General features: G+C 44.8%; 1 protein-coding gene across 2 annotated transcripts in view; it reads right to left on the bottom strand.

Annotated features, from left to right (window-relative positions):
* Positions 1–22135, bottom strand: part of RORA (RAR related orphan receptor A) — a 714362-nt gene that overhangs the window by 383510 nt on the left and 308717 nt on the right. The window contains exon 1 of one of the 2 annotated variants that reach the window (XM_053223941.1): positions 18525–20807. The exons of the other annotated variant lie outside the window; for it this stretch is intronic. Coding sequence (XP_053079916.1) covers positions 18525–18582 — 58 coding nt within the window. The 5' untranslated portion in view covers positions 18583–20807. Of the gene's footprint in view, positions 1–18524; positions 20808–22135 lie in introns of those variants that run through there. 2 annotated transcript variants of the gene reach the window in all.

Genomic DNA, 22135 nt, shown 5'->3' with positions numbered 1-22135 from the left:
ATTTGGCCCCCAGGGTACATTTGGCAATGTCTGGTGACAGTTTTGATTGATACATCTGGGGGTGACAGTGGCCATTGGCAGCTAGTGGGTAAAGGCCAGAGATGCTGCTAAATATCCTACCATGCATACGACAACTCCCACAACAAAGCACTGTCCTGCCTTCAATGTTGATAGTGCTTATGTTGAGAAACTCTGGCCTAAAAGAAACACCATAATAAAAATCTGGTGGGCCAACCTCTCATTTCACAGATGAAGATACTGAAGCCTAGGGAGGGATAGTTAGACTTGGAGAATTCAGCCAGGTAGTAACAGAGCCAAGCATGGCATCCAGGTTAGCTGGTTGTATGAGTCTTCCCTAGAGCACGTTTTTTTTCTGAAAGGAATTGCTCTTAAAATGGCACTTAACCTCAGAAGAAAGGATACATACCTAAATGTAATCTGTGATCATCTGTAAATAGGAGTGTGCTCATTTTTCTCCTTTGTTCTGAGATGTCCAGCCTGGATTTATTTGGTTTGTTATTTTTGTTCTGCTTTTACAGTAAGCATTTAGTGCTTTTATAAGCAAAAAACATACCACACTGTTTTCACTTTGAAAGACTGTATAACTAAAGTGAAAGTCAGCTTGACTAGTTAGTATTCATTGCTGGCAAGAGTTGGCAAGACCAGCATCCGAGGTGGTAGGGTGGGGTTGGGTAAGTGGTACAAATGGGGCTGTTTCTCGAAAACGAACCGGAAATATATATTCAGAGTCATATTCAGTTTTTTATCATCCTATAGGAAATTTGTCCCAAAGAATTTCAAAGATTCACTTACCAGAATATGAAGTGAAGCTTTATTTATAATAAAAAAACACTGAAAATAATACAAATATCTAATAGTATGTGATTAATGTAGTAAATTCTAGCTTGGCTTGATAAAACAAATTATGGAAAAAGACAGTGTTAATCAAACCCCACATATATACAAACGATGGAATGCTATACAGCTGCTCAAAGTCATGTTTTTATTGTTCTAGCATTGGGGTCCCCATTAAACTAAAGTCTATGAGTCCAAGGATCTTGCCCTTTTTGGTTCCTTCTGCACTTCTGTATTCCTGGTACGTATCTCAAAATTAATGTTGAATGGATGAAATGAATGGATGGACATGACTGCCAATGAGTGACATTATCATAATCTGTATCCTTTTATTTTTCTCTGTTTTTCAAAGATTCTCTAATGAGTTTGTATTACTTTTATAAACAGAAAAGAATATGTAGATTATTTTGCTCTTGCAAAAAAATAAATAAAAGAACATAGTAGAACCTAAGTAAGGAAGGGGAAAAATGCAGTAGGCAAGGGCATATGAAAGGACATTCAGGGCTTGGGAAGCCCGTTCCATGACGCAACTGAGGGATGCAATGATACAGCTACCATGGATTCAAAATATGGGGATTATAATAACCCACTGGACCGGCAGCAGTCAGTCCTTTGTTATAACTGGTTTACTCTTTCTGCATTCTTCCCTCACTTGAGCCTTTCTCCCACTGGTAACACCAAGAGCTAAAACAACAGAGAAGCCACAAATCAACAGACTCATGTGGTCAGAGGCTCCAGTGGCCACAAGATCAGAGGCATTGTGGCAGTGGAGGCTGGGGGTGCTTTTCAACTGGATGTGCGTCTGCAGCTGACAAATGGAATAAAAGAGCTATGCTGTGGTGCTCAAAATAGAACAGAAAAAAGTATCCCAAAGAGAGAGAGAGAGAGAGAAGAAGAAGAAAATGACACAGACATGAGAGGCTAGCTTCTGGAACAACCTAAAAAGACCAGTGTTAACCCAGACCCATGAATATAATTCTCACAGCCTTTGTAGAACTTTTTTTTTCCCTTTTCACAAATGCCTCATTGGGACAGCAACCCTGAAAAATGTCATCTGCCCTTTTCTTGGAATGGTTAGATCCTTATGTCACTTAGGTAGGAAAAAAAAAAGTGCAATGATTTTATATATTTGACTACTTGTGGTCATCCTGGTGGGGCGACTGAAGAAAATAAACAAACCTAGAAGTATAAATCAGCATGTGTGCATGGAGAGAGAGAGTAGAAGAGTCACAGAAGGAAAGAAGAGAGAAACAGAGAAAGAGAGACAGGGAGCATGTGCACACCTTACCAGAAGGAGCGGACTCAAGCAATCACTCTCTTAAGGTAGCATAAGCTGGAGTTCACAGACTGTCGAGGACCCTCTGCCCAAACCCATTCTCTCTTGCCTTCTTGATTTCTCCAAAACATAGAGAAGCAACACATTCCTTTAACAAGAAAAAAGTCCTCTGTGCCTCGATGAGAAATAGAGCTCATGTTGAAAACGGTCCCCCAAAGGGAATGTGAGTCACAGGTATCTCATCTTTCTTGAGCACAGGTTTTAGGGACATAGAGGAAGGGTGAGACAAAGGCAGGAGTCATTGAAGGTAGCAGGCCACAAAAATGAATGTGGCTTTCTTCACAGCTGGCCCCTAAAAAGCAGTCTTTCGCTTGATTCCATGCAAAGAACATATGGGATTGTGGTAGATGAAGGATGGCTCCAAGTTCTTTGGCATTCCCTCCATTCAGAAGTGTGGTTGATTTCTTCTCTCCTTGGATCTAGGCTACCCTGTGGTGCTTTCACCAGGAGGGTAGAGCAGACATGAAGCTATGCTTGTTTGGGGCTCATTCTTCAAGAAGATTGGTGGCTTCCACCAGCTTTTCTTGGAGCCCCAAAGTGACATGTAGTAAGCCGACTACTCTGTGGTAGGGCCATGTGGAGATAACTTAGGAACACATGAAGGAGGGGAGCCCAACTGAGCCCTAGATTTCCAGCTGTCCCTGCCAAGCTACTGAACACACAAGTGAGGCCACTATAAACCCTTCAGACCAGCGCGGCTGTAGGTGAAAACCAACAAGTGACTCCATGTGATGTCACGCAAAACAGCACAATTGCCTTGCCGAGCTTTGCCTGGATCCCAAACCCACAAAAAATGTGAGATCGAATAAAATGGTTTTATTCTTCAGTTCCAAAGTTTTGGGGTAGCATGTTACATAATAATAGATACTCTAGGCAAGAGGCTTACAATGGCTGTTAGTTTTCACTATGAGTTTTGCCTCAGAAATAAATAAATCCATCTATCCATCTACCTATTTGTCTACCTACCTACCCACCCATCTGAAGTAAGAGATAAAATATCGTCTGTGCTTGAAATGCAAGACAATGCAAGTAGTGTCTGTCCTGCTCTGCCACTTGGTTAGTAGGTGACTCAGGCAGTTATAATCCTCTTTGAGCCTCAACTTCCTCATCTGCAAAACATGAATAATGACCCCTCCTTGATGGAGTTGTTCTGAGTGTTATAGGAGAAAGCAAATGTAAAGCACAGAGCACAGAGCGTGGCTCACAAGCAGAGGCTTCCACAGGCTGTGATCCCCACAGCACTCGACCCAGCCTTGCCTCTTGTGTCTGAATATCAGCTTATTTCTCTGCCACCTCATTTCCTGGACACTCTGACTTTTCCAGGCAAATGAATGCCTATTTGTCTTGTTTATATCTCAACCCAACTCCCTGCTAGAGCTTCCCCAAATAGAGGGAATCTTTAAAAGAATTCCATCTGGTATGCAGAAGGTCCTTAAAGGGAAAGGCAGACAAGAACTTGTTACGTACGGAGATAGCATTTCCCCCAACTACATCAGACAGCATGATTTGATAGAAGGCAAACCATCTAAACACCCATAATAGAGACATTAAAACAAACAAACAAACAAACAAACAAACAAACAAACAAAAAAGATGTAGAGAGGCCCTGAAAATGGAGGAAAGAAAGAAAAAGCCAGAAGGTTCTAATATAGAATCTAGTTACATGACTAGGCTGGGACCCCTCTGTAACTTTCCTCCCTCTCATCTCATAGCTCACCAGGGTTGAAGCATAAGTAGGTCTCAAAGGCTTTACGCTGCAACGGTTTTGCCTACAACCGAGTGTAGGAATATCCCACATGAAAGGACCAAATTCCATGCCTGGGTGGTTCCTGTGGAACCTTTCCTTACACTTGCTTATGTTAAACTCCTTATAGAGTCGGCCTGCCAAGGGCCACCCAGTTATAACCATGGATTTCAATCCCTCCTGAAAAACATTTCAACTCATTTGCTTAGTCAATATAGACAGCTTTGATCTCCACCTGAGGTGGGTCTACAGTAATGAAAAAAGCAAATTCTCCTGCATAAACGATTTATATGGGTGATGAAAGGCTTTATTAAAACTCTTCAAGAACAACTTAAGCCATTACTAAAATTAGTACGCCATCATCTAGGTTTTGCAATGAATGTGTTTTACGGCCACGACTTCTTCGTAGACAACTGGGTCCCTTCTGGAATGGTTTGGCACAGACTTGCTAAGTGTTTGTGGCACAGACTTGGAAGACAACTAACAACTCTAAAATCCCTACCATTTCCAAAGTCCAGACGAGACTTGTGGTCACCACATTTAAACCTAACAGCCTCCTAGAACAACATCATCTGTGACTATCTCCCTTCTGCTCCTGGACCACAAGACTGCCTTCCTCAATAGTTTATACTGCTTCTGGAACTGATCTGCTCTTCATCAGGTTGTAGCAAATAAAAACCAAGACAGGTCAAAAGAAAGCTGGCTTCTTTGTCAGCACTGTACTTTCCTGTGCCAGAGCTGAGAGGAGAGAAAAAAATGAGAGAGCGAGAGTGAGAGCGAGCTGGAATTAGTAAAAAGGTTTCAAGTGCCTCTATGATCTTTTAACAGAGATGTTAAGCATATCAGATTTGCAACCCTTCACGGCCTGAAGGGATCTAGTTATTTGGTCAGTTGTGAAGACATTCTCTTGTTCCTACTCTATCATGCTGTCACTAGGGTGCACGCCTGGTTCATGATAAAAGGCAGCCAAACTGCGGTTTTAAAGGAATTTCAGAAGGCTCAGCATTATTGAAGACCCTTGCCAGGATTAAAACCAGGTTCGGGAAAGCAAAGTGCTCTACATATTATAGACAAGAGCAGAAGAGCAGAAAGAGAGACAAGGAAAAGGCAAAGGAGCACGAGTATACAATAGGTAGAAAAAAGTATCTTTACAGGCACTTTTGATGTGACTTCGGGGCCATCTATTTCTTTCTTTAGGGTTATACGCGCGTGGTTATTTGGCATTTGGATGGGCAGAAGGTAGGGATGGAGCTTTTAAAAATAGCTCACTCTCTCTGGTGCAAGACAGTGCTAGCTTGAAAGGCTCGTTGTTCTCACGTACTAAGGCAGGCTTGGAGCTGTTCCCTCGCAAGTGCCACACCACGGCCTCACCTGTGGCTGGCTGCGGTGATAAGCAAGAGATGACATTGTGTCTCACCCAAGAGCAGCCAGACTCCTCGGAGCTTCCTTCATATGGTCTAACACTTCATGGAGTCTCATCATGACCACCTACAAAGAAGGCTAGTGAGAACTCAAAATGAAGGGATCCCAAAACACAGCCCTACTCAGACAAGAAAGGGTATATCTAGATAACTCAGCCGTGCTTACAGGGGGAGCTCCAAGGTGGTCTCTTTCTGTCCCTGTCTTGCTCTGCAACCCTCACCTCATCAACCAGGCTCCCGCCCTGGAGCTGTTCTCTCTCCCCTGGCTTCATACACACACCCGGTCATGCAATGGTTTCACTGGCTTGATTCACAGCACTTCCTCTGAGCAAGTGTTCTCGGGTTTTGTTGCTGTTGTCTCACCTGTCCTCCAGCGCTCCTAACGCTGGGTGCTTTTCTGGCTTACCTCGAGATTTTCTTCCCCTTTAAGCTTCCAGGCAGGTGTGTGTCAATTCTAGACAGCAGCAAAGACCAAAGCTGTCAGTGCCCTGTGTGATGGGAGCCCGCCACTTTGCAAGTCTTTCCTGAGATGGCAACAAGCCTCCTTCCCTGGGGGTCCCGGGGCAGACAGACTAGCCCCTAATACCCCTTCCGCTCAGAGGAGTGGGATGGTGGCAGCAGGGAATGGACCTTTAGCACAGAAAGAAAGACAGTGTATTGTCAACGTATACTCACTGGAGCCCAGAAGATGATCACACCTAAGAGATGCTAAGAATAAGAGGGCTACCTCAGAGGTACCTTTCCTGACCCTTCCTTGCCAGGCCTCAGCCCTTGGAATAAGTCTGCCTCCAACGCACGGTCCCATGAGCATCCTATGTATGCCCCACCACCACCCTGGAAGGAGCTGGCTACTTCCCACTTTGCTACGATCTTCTTGGCAGCAGGAACTAGGTCCTCTGGGGCTGTGCATCCAGCACATGCTCCACGGTTCTTGGTAGAGAGAGATGTCCCTAACTGTTGGCTGAGGGACTGATTGCTTAGTCCAGCCTCCTTTGGCAGAGGAGGAAACTGGTGCTGAGAGTGAAAGCGAGACAGGGCGGGGGGGAAAGGAATCAACCTTTCTGGAATACCCACAGACCAGCAGGCATCGTAGGCATGTGACCCTTATTGGTTAATTTTCCTCCCAGAACCCCAGTGAACAGGCTTCACCGCCCCGCAGACCTGCGAGTGAGTACTGGGACACACATGGATTTGGGAGACAGCCAAAGTCAAGGTTCTAGACAGTCAAAAGCTCACGAGTTGGGGAGAGGGACGGCTGCACCAGACTAGCGTCTGAGGCCTCGTGGTGAGCTGAAATGGGAGCACCTCTGTGTGGGGAGAATGCTCAAGAGGCACCACGTCCCCCTGGAATTTAGATCTGGCCTCCCTTGCAGGCAAAGATACCAAATCTCCCAAGTTAAAACGTCTAAGGGCGGCAGACGCAGGCCGGGAAAACATACAGTGCTGTCTTGCCTCCTTCACCTGTGTCCGTTAGCTTAACGGACTTAAATTTATACCAGGTGGAACCCACACACAGAAACCAATATACACTGCTGCAGGAAATGTGAATCGTAACAACCCCGATGGATGGCAATGGATGTAAAAATACCTTAAAAGTATAAGAAGATTACTTCTGAAACCCGGGAATGACTTATAAAAGGTAAGAGATTATAAAACATCATCAAGTAATTTCCCGATTTTGAAAATAGAGGGAAATGTATTATACATATATACATGGATTCTAGAAGGTTCACTACTGACGGCAGGGATTAGGATTCTCAGGCTCCATCTTCCCACAATGAGTAACTCAGATGTCACCGTCTTATTTTCCAATGATCTGTGCTGGACACATAAGCATCTGTGCATTAGGTCAGTACTTGTTTCGAGTTGCCTGCTGTTAGAACTGAAGGCACTTTCAGGATCATTTATCCTAAACTCCTGACTTTACATCCGTGCAAACTGGGAACTCAATGAGTTTTCTCAAAATTAATTGTGGACATGGGCCTAGAAGACTGCATGTTTCTAAAATGTCTCATTAATACCGCTTTTTAACTATTGGCCATCCCAGCTCCTCTCAGAAGAATGCGGGTACACGTTTTAAGAAACGATATGTTTCCTATTAAGAAGGATGCTGCCTGTCCACACCATCCCAGCTTTTCTCTTGCCCGGAGGCCCCAGCAGCAGAAATGTGAGCATGTGAGCCATGGAGGGTGATGCTTCGGAGAACATGTGCTCCCATGGTCAGGGCGCTTGGCTCCGGGGCCCCTTTGCAGGGACCACAGAGAGCAGCTGAGATAAGGTGTGGCCGATGGCTGTTCTGTTTGTGCCATTTTAGCGGAGCTGGGATGTTATGCAAGGAAATCTTTGGTATTGCAATAATCCTGGATTATAAATAATTTAGCATATTTCTTTGTAAACTGCAGTCCAGAATCCTTGCAAATAAGAAAAGGATTAACTTTTTTAGAAGTACTTGCTCTTGAGACTTTAAGTTCAAGGCAGAACAATGCTTGCCGTGGTAATTCCATCTATTTTAAGATCACAAAACCATACCAAGTTGAAACCAGAGCAGAAGATATTAATGCAGTGCTCTCTCTGAAGTGCCCAATAGTGGGACGAGAAAGCTTTCAAAGGGAATTAAGTAGACAGAGAAAGCTCCCTGTTCATGTCCAAATCACAAGGAGGCGGCTGAATAGGATTCACAGTTCTCCGTGGGAAGGACCCACACCACAGCTAATGTTCAAAACAGGGGGGAGATGTCTTGGGAAGATCAAGGACCCAGAATTCTGCTGTCAGAATCAGCTGCCTGCCCATTAGAGCCTCAAAAGACCCTCTTCCATGTGCGAGCTGATATGATCCTGCAAATGAGCCCATTTTTCTTTTTCTAACTGGCCCAAACTCTATCTGAAGAAAGGTGTCATTATGTAATATTTCTTAAGTGCCCTTGATGTAAGCTTCAGATCTAGTGTGTGTGTGCGCGCGTGTGTGTGCGTGTGTGTGTGCAGTGGGGGAGAGTAAGGGGTCAGCGAAGAATAAGATGTACACAGAAAGTAGAGAAATTGGATGCGGAGCTGCTCAGAACGTTGAAGAACAGACAAGCATCTGGGGTGGGCCTCCGGTCAAGGGGTCAGTACCTGGTTAGGTCACATGGACAGAGGTCAGGAGAGGAACAATGTTAGCCGCAGAGAGAGTCAGAGCCAGGGACAACTGAAGGGTCAAATGGGTAACAAAAGACAGAAGCAGAGAGGTACAGACTCAGAAACCACCAGCCAGCATGAGAGGGGCAAGGCTGGGGCATGAAAGACAAGAGACAGGTCAGCAAAACCACACCTCCAAAGCTTGGTCTCCAAGACCCTCCTTGATCTGGTCTCTTCCCTTCTTTCCAGCCTCATCTCCTGCTGTCCCACATGTGACACCTTATATACCATCAAAATAAAAATGCAGCAGACTCTATGTTTTTCTCCATTCTTGTCTTTATTCCTTGTGTTCTCTGTACCCAGATGACCCTTTCTCCCAAGCCCTGGTCTTTCATTTTCCAAGATTTAGCTCTGGAGTTGCCTCCTCCTGGAAGCCTTCCTTGCTCCCCAAATCGCAAGGCCTAGTGAAGTACCACTCCTACATGCTCTGGTGACATCACGCCCATTTCCAAGCTTCTAAGAAAGATGGCAAAACATTTTCATGCAAAGGGTCAACTCTGAACTCTGAAAGGTTCATGGCTGCTTGGAGGCACTGTGTTGAGAGGGATTCTGAGGCCTCACCTGGAATCACAAGGAAAGAATGCTATACTCTGGTTAAGGAGCCACTTCAGGGCACGGGCCATCATTTGCCATTTGTGCTCTAGACCAACATCCTCAATGGGCAGATGAGGAACCCGAGGCTGAAAGGAAAATACCCAGCCAGCATCACAAGGCTGGTTGACAGCAAAATCCCAACAGAAAACCAGGTCTTGTGATTCCTTAACCCAGTGCCCCTTTGAAATAAGATTCTCGAGGACTCTAATCTGAAATACTGCAACTCTTCATAAATTCTTAGCTCTTTTCAGAGGAGGGGAACAATTACACGGCGATGGAGCCAGTGAAGAGAAACGAGAGTTCAGTGCTTGGACACCACCTGCCTGAACCCGTGTCTTACAATGTTTCCTAACGCCTAAGCCTCCCCAAGTCCCTGCCCTTATGCTTGTCTCCAGTCAGCACTGTTGGCACTGACAGGGCCTGCTACCCAATGTGAAATGAAGACTTCGGAGCTGGTGGACTCTCCCGGTATATCACAAATACGCTCCTCCGTGTCAGGGAAAAAGCCTAAAGCAAGTTGAAGCTACCTTTCCCCACTTTGTATTTCACCCCTCACCCGGGAATCGGAAACTTTCCTGAGAAGGAAATATACTCAGAATGGTTTCAAGAGAGGAACTCTTTCCCTGCCTTATCGTGAAAGGAATTTTCCAGTGGCTTCCAGGTTCGGGAGGTTACAGGGCATAAAGAGGAGGAAAGCTGGCATGCGCTCAGTCTGACAAGAAGCTGTCCTGTTACTACTGTCCTGAAGTTTACCTGGGACATCTTATAGGATCGTGAAAAGCACTTTCCTGAGACAGTAAGTGGCGATATGCGACACATGCTTGACGACCCCCTCTCCTCCCATCTCATGCTCCCGTGAGAATTTGGGATGTGAGATGAATTCTCCCAGCACGGCCCAAGCTTGCAAAGGGTCGTCTAACCTTTAACCTTCAGTTTGGATAAATGGGCTGAAGGGAATCAAGAGGATGTCTGCCTTTATGCGCTTCAACAGCAAATGGCCCGCTTGGCCAGGTTACCCAAGGACACGGCTCTAACCAAAGACGGGAGAATTCCCAGAACTGGAGGCAAATGTGAGATGCTGATAGGACATTCCCTAAACCCCCTCTCCCAGAATGCTCAACAGCAATTAGCAACCATGTCCTCTGTCTCACCTCCGCTGTGTTTTTAGCAGCTCGGTTTCTTCAGAGGACAGGGCAAGTGGGAATGGGATTAGGCCGGGAGTCCTGATTTTCTGAGGGAAGACAGTATTATTGTATGTTTTCATTTCAAGTTTCTCTGAAGGACTTCTGGATAATGAAACCCCTACCCTGCCCAACTCAGACTCTGTCATCTTTGGGGGCCCACCTCACCCCTCCGTATGAAATTCAAGAAGCCGATTTGCAGGTGACTTCTGAGCAGCTGAAGAGAAGTGTCCACTGTATGTGTTTTTATTTTTTTTCAAGCCCTACAAGAGGCTCTCAAGGGACGAAGGGGCATAGAGGAAGGAGAAGTGGGTGACACAGCCTCTGAGGGATCAATAAATTCGACTGCTTCTGTACACAAGGGGAAGGATGGTGCAGGGAGGCAGATGGGAGAAGGAATCCCAGAGTCATAAATTTTAAAGCTGAAAGGACCCTTAGAAGTCACCTGGTATAACCTCCTCTATTTTGTACATGAAGAAACCCAAAGTCAGAAACGCTAATGCCCAAGGTCACGCTACTTGTGAAGAGAGAAGCAGGACCCGCATCCTGCCCTCCCAGGTCTCCCATCCAGTCCACAGAGACTGGGCTGCTGTCACCCCGTCAGGAGCGGCGTGAACGCTGTGGTGCCTACAGGGTGACCCCATGCTCACCCCCAAGAGGCCTCCCATAATGCTCCTCTCCTCAGAACCAATGTCATGGCTGCTCACTTTTTCTAAAAACTATCTTCATTGGCCACATGGGCCCAGAGACAGCTCTTCCAGGGAAGAGCTCTCACGGCTGACTTTCCCTGTGAAGCTGGCAAAGCTGCTTCGGCGATCATTTTTTAACTCGGCAGCTCCCTGACAAGAGGATTAAAGCAGGCGGCTTTCACAAAAGTCCCAAGAATAATTTAAAACTCAGTATGTTAATGCCCGCCTAGAGTTTTGGCCACTTTTGTGAAAACTCATAAATCTCTCCTGCCACACCCTAACAGCAATCACCATGTCACTGGCACGGCTTAATGAAATTTCGAAAAAAAAAAAAAAAAGTACAGTGAACCCAACCATAAATTAGGACCAGAAACCTAACTGTGCGGATGAAACTTTCGAAGTCACAAACCAAAACTGAGTGTGGAGTCACGAATGTGGGGGGGGGGGGCAGTTTGAGGGAGTGGGGGGTGGTTCTTTACGAGGGTGGCTCCTTTGCTCTTTCCTTCCTGCAAACGAGACAGGCCGAGGGACTAGAAAACAGGGCCTCTCAAACGTGAGCTCGAGTCAGAATCCCCGTGAAAGTGTGCCAAGCCCCAGACTGCTGGGTAGGCCCTGCTCCTTGGTTTTCTGATTCAGCAGGTCCGGGGTGGGGCCTGAGAATCCACATTTTTTTTTTTTTTACATTTATTTATTTTTGAGACAGAGAGAGAACATGAACAGGGGAGGGTTAGAGAGAGAGGGAGACACAGAATCTGAAACAGGCTCCAGGCTCTGAGCTGTCAGCACAGAGCCCAATGCGGGGCTTGAACTCACAGGCCGTGAGATCATGACCTGAGCCAAAGTCGGTCGCCCAACCGACTGAGCCACCCAGGCGCCCCGAGAATCCACATTTCTAACCAGTTCTCAGGTGGTGCTGATGCCGCCAGTCTGGGGAACCACACTTTGGGAACCTGTGGGCTGGAAAGACCCACCGAGGCCTCTGCTGGGGTGGGACTCAGCGGCAAGGTGGGAGATGGGACGTGGGGTGGAATTTCAGCATCGCTTCACAGCCACAGCAGGCAGGGTGGGAAAGGGAAGCGCAAAGACATGAGGGCCCCGTTGTCATAGCACCAGCGGTCCCTTGAACAGGGAGGTGAGCCGTGTGCTCCGGCTCCTTTAGTCACCTCGGAAAAGATAATGCCTATCCGAGCAAAAGCAAACACCGGGAGGCTTAAAAGCCCGGGGTCCCCATGCTCGTTCCTCAAGCAGGAGGAAAAACGTCTTTATGGAGAGAAAGTGCAGTCTAAATAGAAAGTGGGGCTCGATTTCCACGAGCTCGAGTCAAAGAATCTGCTGAGAAGGCCACATGACACACGAAATGAAATCCAGGTCCTTGATACCCAGAGGCAAGAAAGAGAGCGGAAGATCCAAGAAAATCCAAACGTTCCTGAATTTCTACAGTAAACAGTTCTGATCGGAATCTCTTGCTGTTTTGGAACATACATGAAGTTCATTAATTGGCACACATTAAACAGGAAAAAAAATAAAAACATAAAACAAGAAGGTGCTGGAGGACAAATCGGTAATTGCTCCTTTAGAGCAAACCAAAGTTACTGAGAAAATCTCCTATAAAGGCTCTGTCAAAACAAGTCACTTAAGGATTAGTGAGAGCTAAATCCTCCGTCAGAGAGATTTTCCTCAACAGTCGTAAATGGGTTTTAGTATCAGAAAATCTTAGAAAATATACTTTCCCTGCCCCCACCCTCCTCTCAGAACGGCTCTTTCAAGAGCTTGGCATCCTGTGGAAGCACAGCGTTTCCTTAGGTTGAGCCTTCTTCTTTAAAAAATAAAATAAAATAAAATACACTCTGTCATTCACGGCCAAGTCAGTGGCTGGAAATAAACTGTGACAGGCACCCCGTACATGTTCCAGAGTCTTGCCCATATAATACACAGGCTCAAGTACTGTCTTCTCCTCCTTCAGCAATTTCCCCAAGAACAATTAATAAATGGCTATTAAAAGCTAGTACTCTTACTTCAGCTTTCCACCTCTTTCCGTGTGGTCTCTTTCCTCAAGATTTAACTGCTCAATTTATTCTTTTAGCGAGGAGAAGAGCTTAAACTTCTTCCTTAAACATGTGTAGGTGATTACTTTTTTTAATTAGAGAAAGGTAAACATTGATAATATCGAACTTTTTCACAGGCAGCCTTCTAAGAGTACACATTTTAATTCTCTCAGTAAAGGGTCACCTGTTTTATGCTCTTAAAAACCATCCATCAGGACTTGTGTTACAGTTCTGAGCAGTGTCTGCGGCTCCTATCACTGGATTAGGGAGGTCTGGCTCTGTTCATTAAGCTAGTGCATAGAAAAGACCCACTCACACTGGAAACACTTGGAGACGCTCTGGCATTTAGCCCCGTGAGAGGGTGACCTGGCAAGACCATTTTCAGATCTGCCTCCCAGATGGTCACGCTCCACTTTTTCGGCCCAAACCTTCGTTCTCCCATCAGCTCTCAAAGCTAACGCACCCTGGACATCACCAGTGCCAATCAGTGGAAAGCTAACACACTTGCAAAAAGCTCCACGCGTGAATAAAGATTGATCTAACCCCCTTGGAAACAGACTACGTTTCTAAATTTCCCATTTCCGCCATGAGACCCCCCAAAAAACAAATCCATTGCCAAATAAAAATATTCTCCTGATATGCATACAGCAAGTCTTATTACAGACCTGGTTTTAGGTTATTCCTTCTCACTGTGTGATATGAGGGAATGACCCCAAATTCCAACCCCCAAATAGTTCCCTTCCCAATCTACCTCATTCCTAAAATTTCATGACTAAAAACTCCTTATGATATTTTAGGTACAGCTATACCCTTTTTACATTAAATTATTCCAAGAGGCAACCCATTAAATCTATTTAATCAGCAAGACTCTCTGGAGAGTTTAGCCTGTCTTATTTTGGTTACATCGCCAAGAGAAATGTAGCCTTGGGGTTATACAGACCTGAGCTGGAAGCTAAGACCCTTTCCTAAGACTGTGAACTTGGGCAAGTCATGTCACCTTGAAGAAGCTCAGCTGTGTCACTTACAAAAGAAGAAGAGGAATACCTACCCCTGAGAGGTGAATAAGCAAACAGGAAGAGCATACTGAGTGGGGTTTGCCATCCAGACAGGGCTCCGTCATGTGAGTTCCCCTAATTGGAGGCTGGTGGGTCAGGGAAAGAGAGGTCAGGACAGATTATCCTCCTCAGGTGGAGGACAGATAAAGAAACAGGGCACATCCTGGGAAGGGCAGCTCCAGGAGGGGGTCGCCATATGCACAAGTACATGTGCGTGTGAGCGTTTGTGTGTGCGCGCGTGTGCATGTTGTTTAATGGCAGCAGTGAGAACAAGGAGAATACCAGTCACCTGGGAGAGAGGACCGCAGAGCTTAAGTAACAGTTATTAAAAGGAGACAGAAGGCCAGAGGAGTTCCCCAAGGGCTGCCGGTTGCCTCTTCTATTCATCAGCCGACAGGCATCTCTACCCACTGCCTTACCAGTCTCCCTCTAGGTCTGCCCCGACTTGATTACATATCAGGGCCTTGTACTCATTACCTACCTCAAAAGTGACATCTCCAGATTTTTGCCCATGGGATTAATGAGTACTCAGGGTGTATACACAATCTCCACTTTGGTAAAGATCACATTAAACAGTTGCCTCAAATCTGGTTCTTGTAGTGGAGGGGGTATGAGTGCTAGATGAACAGGCAAAGGAAAACATGAACTAATGATCTTGGTGACACAAGTGCCTATTTTTGGGGGGTGAGGATAAGTTTCCCCCAGTCCGACAGACCATTGCTCAGAGAAGAGCCTGTGTTTTTGTGTTCCACATCCACTGGCTAGATTTGCTGTGGCTGAAGACATATTCTTGGGCCCCAAACTGAGACACTCGTTTCCAAGTGATCTGTGAATTTTATTTATGTGGAAGTTCTTATGAAATTGTACTTTCTTCGCAAAGATGAAGCTTACATGGAAGAGATAAACCTGGAAATTTTACAATGCCTGCCCAGAGATCAGATGACACTTACACACACAACACTTACTTGGTCCCCTAAGAGTTGGCAAGGATAGTCCCACACCTTAGTTCATTTACTTCCTCTCAAACACAAAGGCATACAATTGGGAAAGCAGAACTGTGCCCACGATAAAGAAAGGAAGGCAAGACCCTTTGAAAAGAATAGGCGAGGCCCACTGAGTTAGAGACAAGATTCCAGGCTTCCTTACACCCTTACTTCCTCCTATCCTTACCTTAGATGAGCAAATGTTGAAGATGGATCCTAATGAGTAGTCAAGAAATGAAGTTTAAAAAAGGAAGCTCTAATTCTTGAGTGTCTACTATGCGCTAGGTATTTTACATGCAACAACTCACCCAACATTAGACGTAACAGCACAATGAAGCAGCATTATTTTCTCTACTCTATAGGCCAAAGAAGCAGAGGTTCGGCTTGGTCAAGCTGTAGATGACTAACTAACAGAGCTCATATTCAAATCCAGTTCTGGTGACTCCAAGGCATGAATGGGGGTAGATTCAGAGTGAACTACAGGCTTTGGAGGCCTTCTGTTTACTGGAGGGATGGTCTTAGTTCCAGGTTCAAGAAAGAAGAATAATCAAAGCTGATAAACCTCTGTATAGCTCAGGTCCTACAGGGTTAAAATGGAGGCAGGAAGGCAGACAGGGTAGAACTCTTCAGAAAAATGAGGCGATGCTTTTTGGGAAACATCACACGGGGTTAGATGGTGAAGCGCTCCGAGGACAGCTATTCAAAATTACTGTGAAGAAGTTCTATCTAGTGCCCATTTTTCAGGGATCTGAAAGGAGGGCATGGAAGTAGGGAATGGGGTGAGGGGCAAGGCATGATCTCAGGCTTATTGAAGGATGAGACTACAGTAAATGGTCCCTGGAACTTGCAGACGACATGTAGCAAGGAGTCTCATGGGCAGCACCTAACCTTCACGCCATCTTCAGCCACCACTGGGTTCGGAGGTGGTCAACATCCAACTTAAGGGGAACAAGGAACAGCATTTCATCTCCAGGTTGCCCTGGGCAGGCCAAATACAAACATGTTGTTACACATGCCATTTTCCAGCCTCCTCTTCTATCCTGCTTTAGGATCTCCTGGGCAAGATCTCAGAAAAGTAAACACAAATGCATCGTTTTCAAAAGTTCTGAACAAGAACGGCACTGACCACCAGGGCAGGACAAAAGCAGATTATCATGCAGTATGCTAAAGTATATGTCCCAATATGGACACGGAGCCTTCACAGCTCTTGTCTGATTGAATGCACAAATATGGATTGGAAATGACATGATTACTAATTTTCTGAGAGGAAAAGGGGAAATCCAGTATAATGACTGGGTAAAACGTTAGTAACGAAAGGTAAGTAACCCAGACAGGGAGTTTCCTGAGCAAGCATAACCCGGCAGTTTTTAGCCACACTCCTTTCATGGGGTTCTCTTAAGGTTAGGTTGATAGACATCTGACGTGCTTGACCATCTACTGGAACCGCCTCTCGCCATCTCACCAGGTAGGGACGTCAGCAAAAATCCTTTTCAGCGCAAGTGGCAACCCACTTTCCAAAACAACTCTCCACCCTTTAAACTAAACAAACGACTAAGTAAACCCAGATTAAATACAGCTTTATCAGGACGGAGTTTGAGTAATCTCTGAATCAACAAAATGTGGGGAACGTGTGTACAGAATATCTATTATACAAATGTCAGACCACAAAGTCAAACTCTTTTTCAAGATGCTATTGAGGACTCCCTAATCTAGCCAATACATGACAGCAAAGGAAGCCCAGAGTTATGCTAGCTTCCACCCGACAGCCTGTTTTTCCTTATGCAAAGATCAGGAAAGCATATATGCCACAGAATTATTTTAGTTGTTTCCTGAAAAGAGTAAGATAGCCTTTTCCCCTTAGTCTGAATGGAAAGTTCTTTCCCTGAGCTGCTTTAATTACTATGGGTTAAGCTTGAACATCACACAACCTGACAATCACAACCCAACTAGCATCATTTGGTACTTTTTAACTTTGTTGGGTACAAGTCACATAGACCAAGATTAAAAGGGTCATTTATTGTCTGCCAAATGAAATGTTTCAAAGTGAAATGGTTTAACCACATAATTAGGGGGAAAAAATTAAAATATTCACTCACAGAATTAAGTATGCTCCCACACGGATCAACACAGCAAATTATAAACACAGTATCTTGAGAGTACACAGTTATTTGGATTGTCACGGGAGTCCTAAAACAGCATCTTCTTGATTTGTATTGAGACACGTGGACTGCTATTTCGATCTTGCTGTGACAATAGTCCCAGATACTGATAGCACAAGGCTGAATATGCTTCAGAATCAAATAGAGCTGGGTCAAATACTAGCCTGTTTACTCACCACCAATGTGTGGTTTGGGCAACTGTCTTATTTCTGAAACTATCTTATATTCTACAAGATGACTACAGAACCTTCCTCATATGCTTTTACACACATATAATAAGATAACACGTAAAATCTTTGACTCTGGCACATCCTACATCCTTAATATTATTGCTTCCCTCCTCCAGCTTTGGGCAAAGGGATCTCACATATATGTCCCTGTAGTTTTAAAATCACGCCTATGTGTGATAAGCACACAATAGATACTTCTTGTCATTTATTCAATAACAAACAATGATTATTTATCTTGTGTACTGTCTAACCCAGAAGTTCCCAAGCATTCTTCTTTTATGATTAATGCGGCAGTAATTTTTTATAGCACTCCTAGGCTAAAAGGGATAACCTAAAAGTTCTGTGTGTTAATGAGGCCCCAATAACTTAATAAGTATGTCCTACCAATTGGGCAGTTTTTTTTTTAAACCTGTACGCATATATAAGAATAGGATTTTCATTTCATTGTTAAGTAATCACAAGCACTTACTTCACAACTTCTGACACCCTGGCATTAGAGTGGAAAGGCCCACCCGCATTTCCTGCTCCACACTGCACCACGTGGTACCATTTTATATCATACCAACTGCCAAAACCTCACTTCGCAAAGGTATGACATCACTGCAAAGAATGTCGTGCATTCCAATAGTGAAACCGTGAACGGCCTGGAGCTGATAGTTCACACGATGTCTGAGAGATGTCAGGAATCGATACAGTTCCCTCAGCTACTTGAAAATATTTCCTGGCACTCTTTGGAGTTTGCTGCAACGCCCAGGGTGCCTTGGCTCACTGTCTGGGAAACAAAAGGCTAATCAGCCAGATCAAATCAGATTCTTCTTCTTTGCTACTGTATCACAGAATCATGGATGGGACAACATTACAGGTACATCCGAATAATAACAAGAATTCTTATATCAGAGCTCTGGCTGTATTTCTATTCCACTTTTTCACTCTGAGCATTTCACTTATTAAAAGCTATCCTAGTAGTGTCATCTGGTCGCCAGATAAATTCTGCAGTGATGGTTCTGGGAATTCAAACGGATAAACATCTACTTATCTCAGTATCAAATGTTGACTTACCTCGAAAACCATAGAGTGGTGCAAAGTTTACCTGTCGATCTTTCTCATTCATAGGCATTTGTGAGCTGTGGATCAGCTTCCTGGAGGTTCATGTGCGATGAAGGAAGGGCCTCTCCTTGGACATGTGGGAAGAGCTCATCACTGAAGAACTCTGCGTGTTTTCTATCTGGCATCTAGAACCCAGGCCCAGGAAGCAGGAGGGCTTGCTGCTGCTCCTATGTAGACTCTACTCTACCTTGTTTTGTAGGCATGCTGAAAGATGATTAAAACCTTGCTCAGGAGAGTGGTAACGAGAGGTAGGGTGGGGCAGCGGGTATATGTCTCGTGTGCTTAACAACGGCTCCCTGAGAGGAAAAACCCTGCTTTGCAGCGTTGGCTGGTTTCTAGGTTACAAACCCCCCCACCACAGAGGAGTTAAGGTCACCGAGTTCAGAATCGGGGCATGACACACACCACCAGCTCTGGGTCTCTTCTCATCTATAGCTGCCTGCAGAATGCTCTGAACTGAGGGACACACTTTTTTGCTACAAGGAAGATATGCAAATGTTCAAGTTTATGCTCTCCTAATTGAGGATTTCTCTCAGGCGCAAATAAATAAAGTTGGGGGGAAAAAGGGCTTTGGAGAGAAACTAGGCTAATGTGAAGCATTTTAGGCAGGGGATGGATTCTGGCAAGTCCCTCTGGGTATGGGGAGACTATTCTGACCTTGCTGGCTGAGACTTCCAGCTCAGGAAAATCAACTCAACAGGTATTCATCAGGCAGCCACCAGGGGCTCGATATTTCTAGTAGTAGTAGTAGTAGTAGTAGTAGTAGTAGTAGTAGTAGTAGTAGGGTCCCAGGAGAAGACAGTGTAGACTCTGTACTGACAATGTCACTGGGGAAGGGTGAGCAAACCTGCCTCCAGTCTCTTCTCACTGCAACTTGAGAGGACATCGAGTAACACGGTCTTCCCCAGGGCACCCTTGAAAGAGACCACCGGGGTCCACGGTTTCTACCGCTGGACATGTTTATGGGCCCTATGTGCCTATTTGGCAAGAAACTTTACATAAACGCCTTCTGGAATCATTCTGCCCAGGGGGAGTCAGCAGCCTCAGAGTCCTGTGCACGCACTTTGCCTCGGACCTCCTCGGTTTCTCTAGGCCCCAGGCACATGATCTGGTACTGATTTTCAAAGCTCTGCTTCATTTTGAAGTTCATTTGGCAAACTAATATATTCCACCAACTCTTTCCTCCAAGTGCTGTGCAATTGGAGGTGGCAAATTCAGAGACTCACCACTAAGAAGGTACCATGCTATCCCAACATGTTCACAGATGAGGACACAGAGGAGTAAATAAATAGCAATACGGTAGTTATGACAAGGGGACTGCCTTCCCAGGGGCCCTAAATTTAGAATTATGCAAAATACAAGCCAGTCGAAAAGTTCACATAACAGAGATTTTAAATGAGGCAGCAGTGAGTAGAGTATCTTCTAACATGTTAAAATTTCCATGGCAAACTCCTGTTACGAAATGCTTTGCTGTTGGGGCACCTGGGTGGCTCCGTCGGTTAAGCTTCCAACTCTTGATTTTGGCTCAGGTCATGATTTCACAGTTTCATGGGTTCGAGCCCTGTTGTCGGGCTCTGCACTGACAGTGCAGAACCTGATTGGGATTCTCTCCCCTTTCCTCCCCCCAGCTCTGTCTCAAAAATAAATAGATAAACTTAAAAAATTTTTTAATTTTTAAAAATGCTTTGCTGTCCCATTGATTTGTTAAGCCTGCAGGGATACATTTTGCATTCTTATATAGTGATATACAAAGTATCTTGTTTGCTTTGAAAAATGAAAGGTCAATAACAACAATCCTTGGGCTGCTATGATTTCCCTATTATTTATATTTAGTGTCTACTAATTCTGAACCTTAAGCTCAATGTTTGGTGCAGCATTTGTTTTGCCCTGAGGGGTTGCACAGTCCTTACAAGGCATCCGTTCTTTGTAATGTTTCAAATACCACATAACCATACAAAGAGAGCTGAAACAAGGTAACCATCATGCCATTGCCACATTGATCCTTCCCCAGATTTATCCCAGCTGTTACTGAAGGCCTTCTCTCTTACTAGGTTGATGTTTAGGATTTGGAGGTCCTCACTGGGAGAGAACAGAGCTTCAGAAACATAGTATGTGGAGTAAGAGGAGTCTTTTTAAATATTTATTTGCATGGGGGCTGAGAACCTTCTTCGGGATGAAAATGAAGCATCACCATGGGAGAATTCAGCAGGGCCAATCAGACCGAGCCACAAGGCTGAGAGTCCGGGGGCGGGGGGGGGGGGGGGGGGGGGAGATGTTCAGATAGGCTGGATGTTCTCTTCCATTATGCTAGCTGGAGTTTCAACGCATCCAGTCCTCATCTTCCAGGGGCTGTATACACCTCAGGGAGAAAGGGCTGTACATATAAACTGAAAAGCCTCCCTCATCAAATTCTGGAGTACTTTCAGGTTCTAACTACTTTACTAAGGTGAAACCCTCCTAAATGAGTCCAGAGACAGAAAACACTTTTCCTCACTTCAACATAGGCTACTGCTCTGTCCTGGTAATGAAAGATATGAGAGGGTTGGTGGCTAGAGCCAGAAATCAATCATTAGAAGAGGCAGAAGTCCATAACTAACAGTTAATAATAATAATAATAATTAATAATAATAATAATAATAATATAAGCGTGGCATGCTTTGGGGCCAATATTGATGGCCCCAGTGGAACTCGGAATAGCAAGCAGAATCCAGAGGTGAGTAAAAGCCCAGACTAATTCCTAAACAGATATAAAACTCTACCTTGGCAAGTCAAGGTGACACTGAGTTTGGAATGAGCTTTATAAGGGGCTGTGTTAACTACATTAATAGGTAAGGGCTTGAGGCTCTGGTCTTAATATTAATGAGACTTACTTATACCCATGGGCTGGAAAGGCTTGGAAACATTTTGGTTACGTAAGCTTAAATCAGCCCCTACTCTTCTTTTAACTAATAAGCAGTCTTAGCTGTGTTATCCTCTCTGATCTTGGACCACTTCTCTGAGCCACTGTGCAACCAGATTCTCTGAAAGTTGAGGAGAAAAGTAAATTCACTGGTTTGCTCCAGATAAGCCTGAGATTCCTTACTTTGCATAGGTATGTGAGTGCAAAGCACCATGATAAAAAAATAGAATTCTAAAGACACATCCAAGACAGCTCGTTAGATCAACTTTTTTTTTTCTGTGTATCTGTTTTTTGGGGTTTTGTTTTGTTTAAAAACAGGGACCACTATGCTTTCTTTTAAGTGACAAGCGCTCTATAAGGTATTCAATGGTTAATTAAGACACCAGTGTCATTGCTCAGCTCTTTTGTGTTTCGTAGAAAGCAGCTGCTAAACAGATGAAAGTAGGTCTGAGGCAAGCGGTAGCATAACTATTATTTCAATTAATAAATAGCTCTAAAAGTGAAGGAAGTGATAAAGGCCTCAAGAGTGTCTGTATCTGCCCTGGTTCTGTCAGGAAAATTAAACAGAGCACTAGTGATTGCCACTGCTTCTGTTTAAGGGATGCAAGCAAGTTGGGTCACCTGTATGGAGCAGGTTAGAGTCTGCCCGGTTCCTGGGGCACCC

The sequence above is a fragment of the Acinonyx jubatus genome, chromosome B3, assembly GCF_027475565.1.
Source record: "Acinonyx jubatus isolate Ajub_Pintada_27869175 chromosome B3, VMU_Ajub_asm_v1.0, whole genome shotgun sequence".
Classification (NCBI taxonomy): domain Eukaryota; kingdom Metazoa; phylum Chordata; class Mammalia; order Carnivora; family Felidae; genus Acinonyx; species Acinonyx jubatus.
Note: the sequence above shows the minus strand (reverse complement) of the source record. Positions and strands in the feature narration are given on the sequence as shown.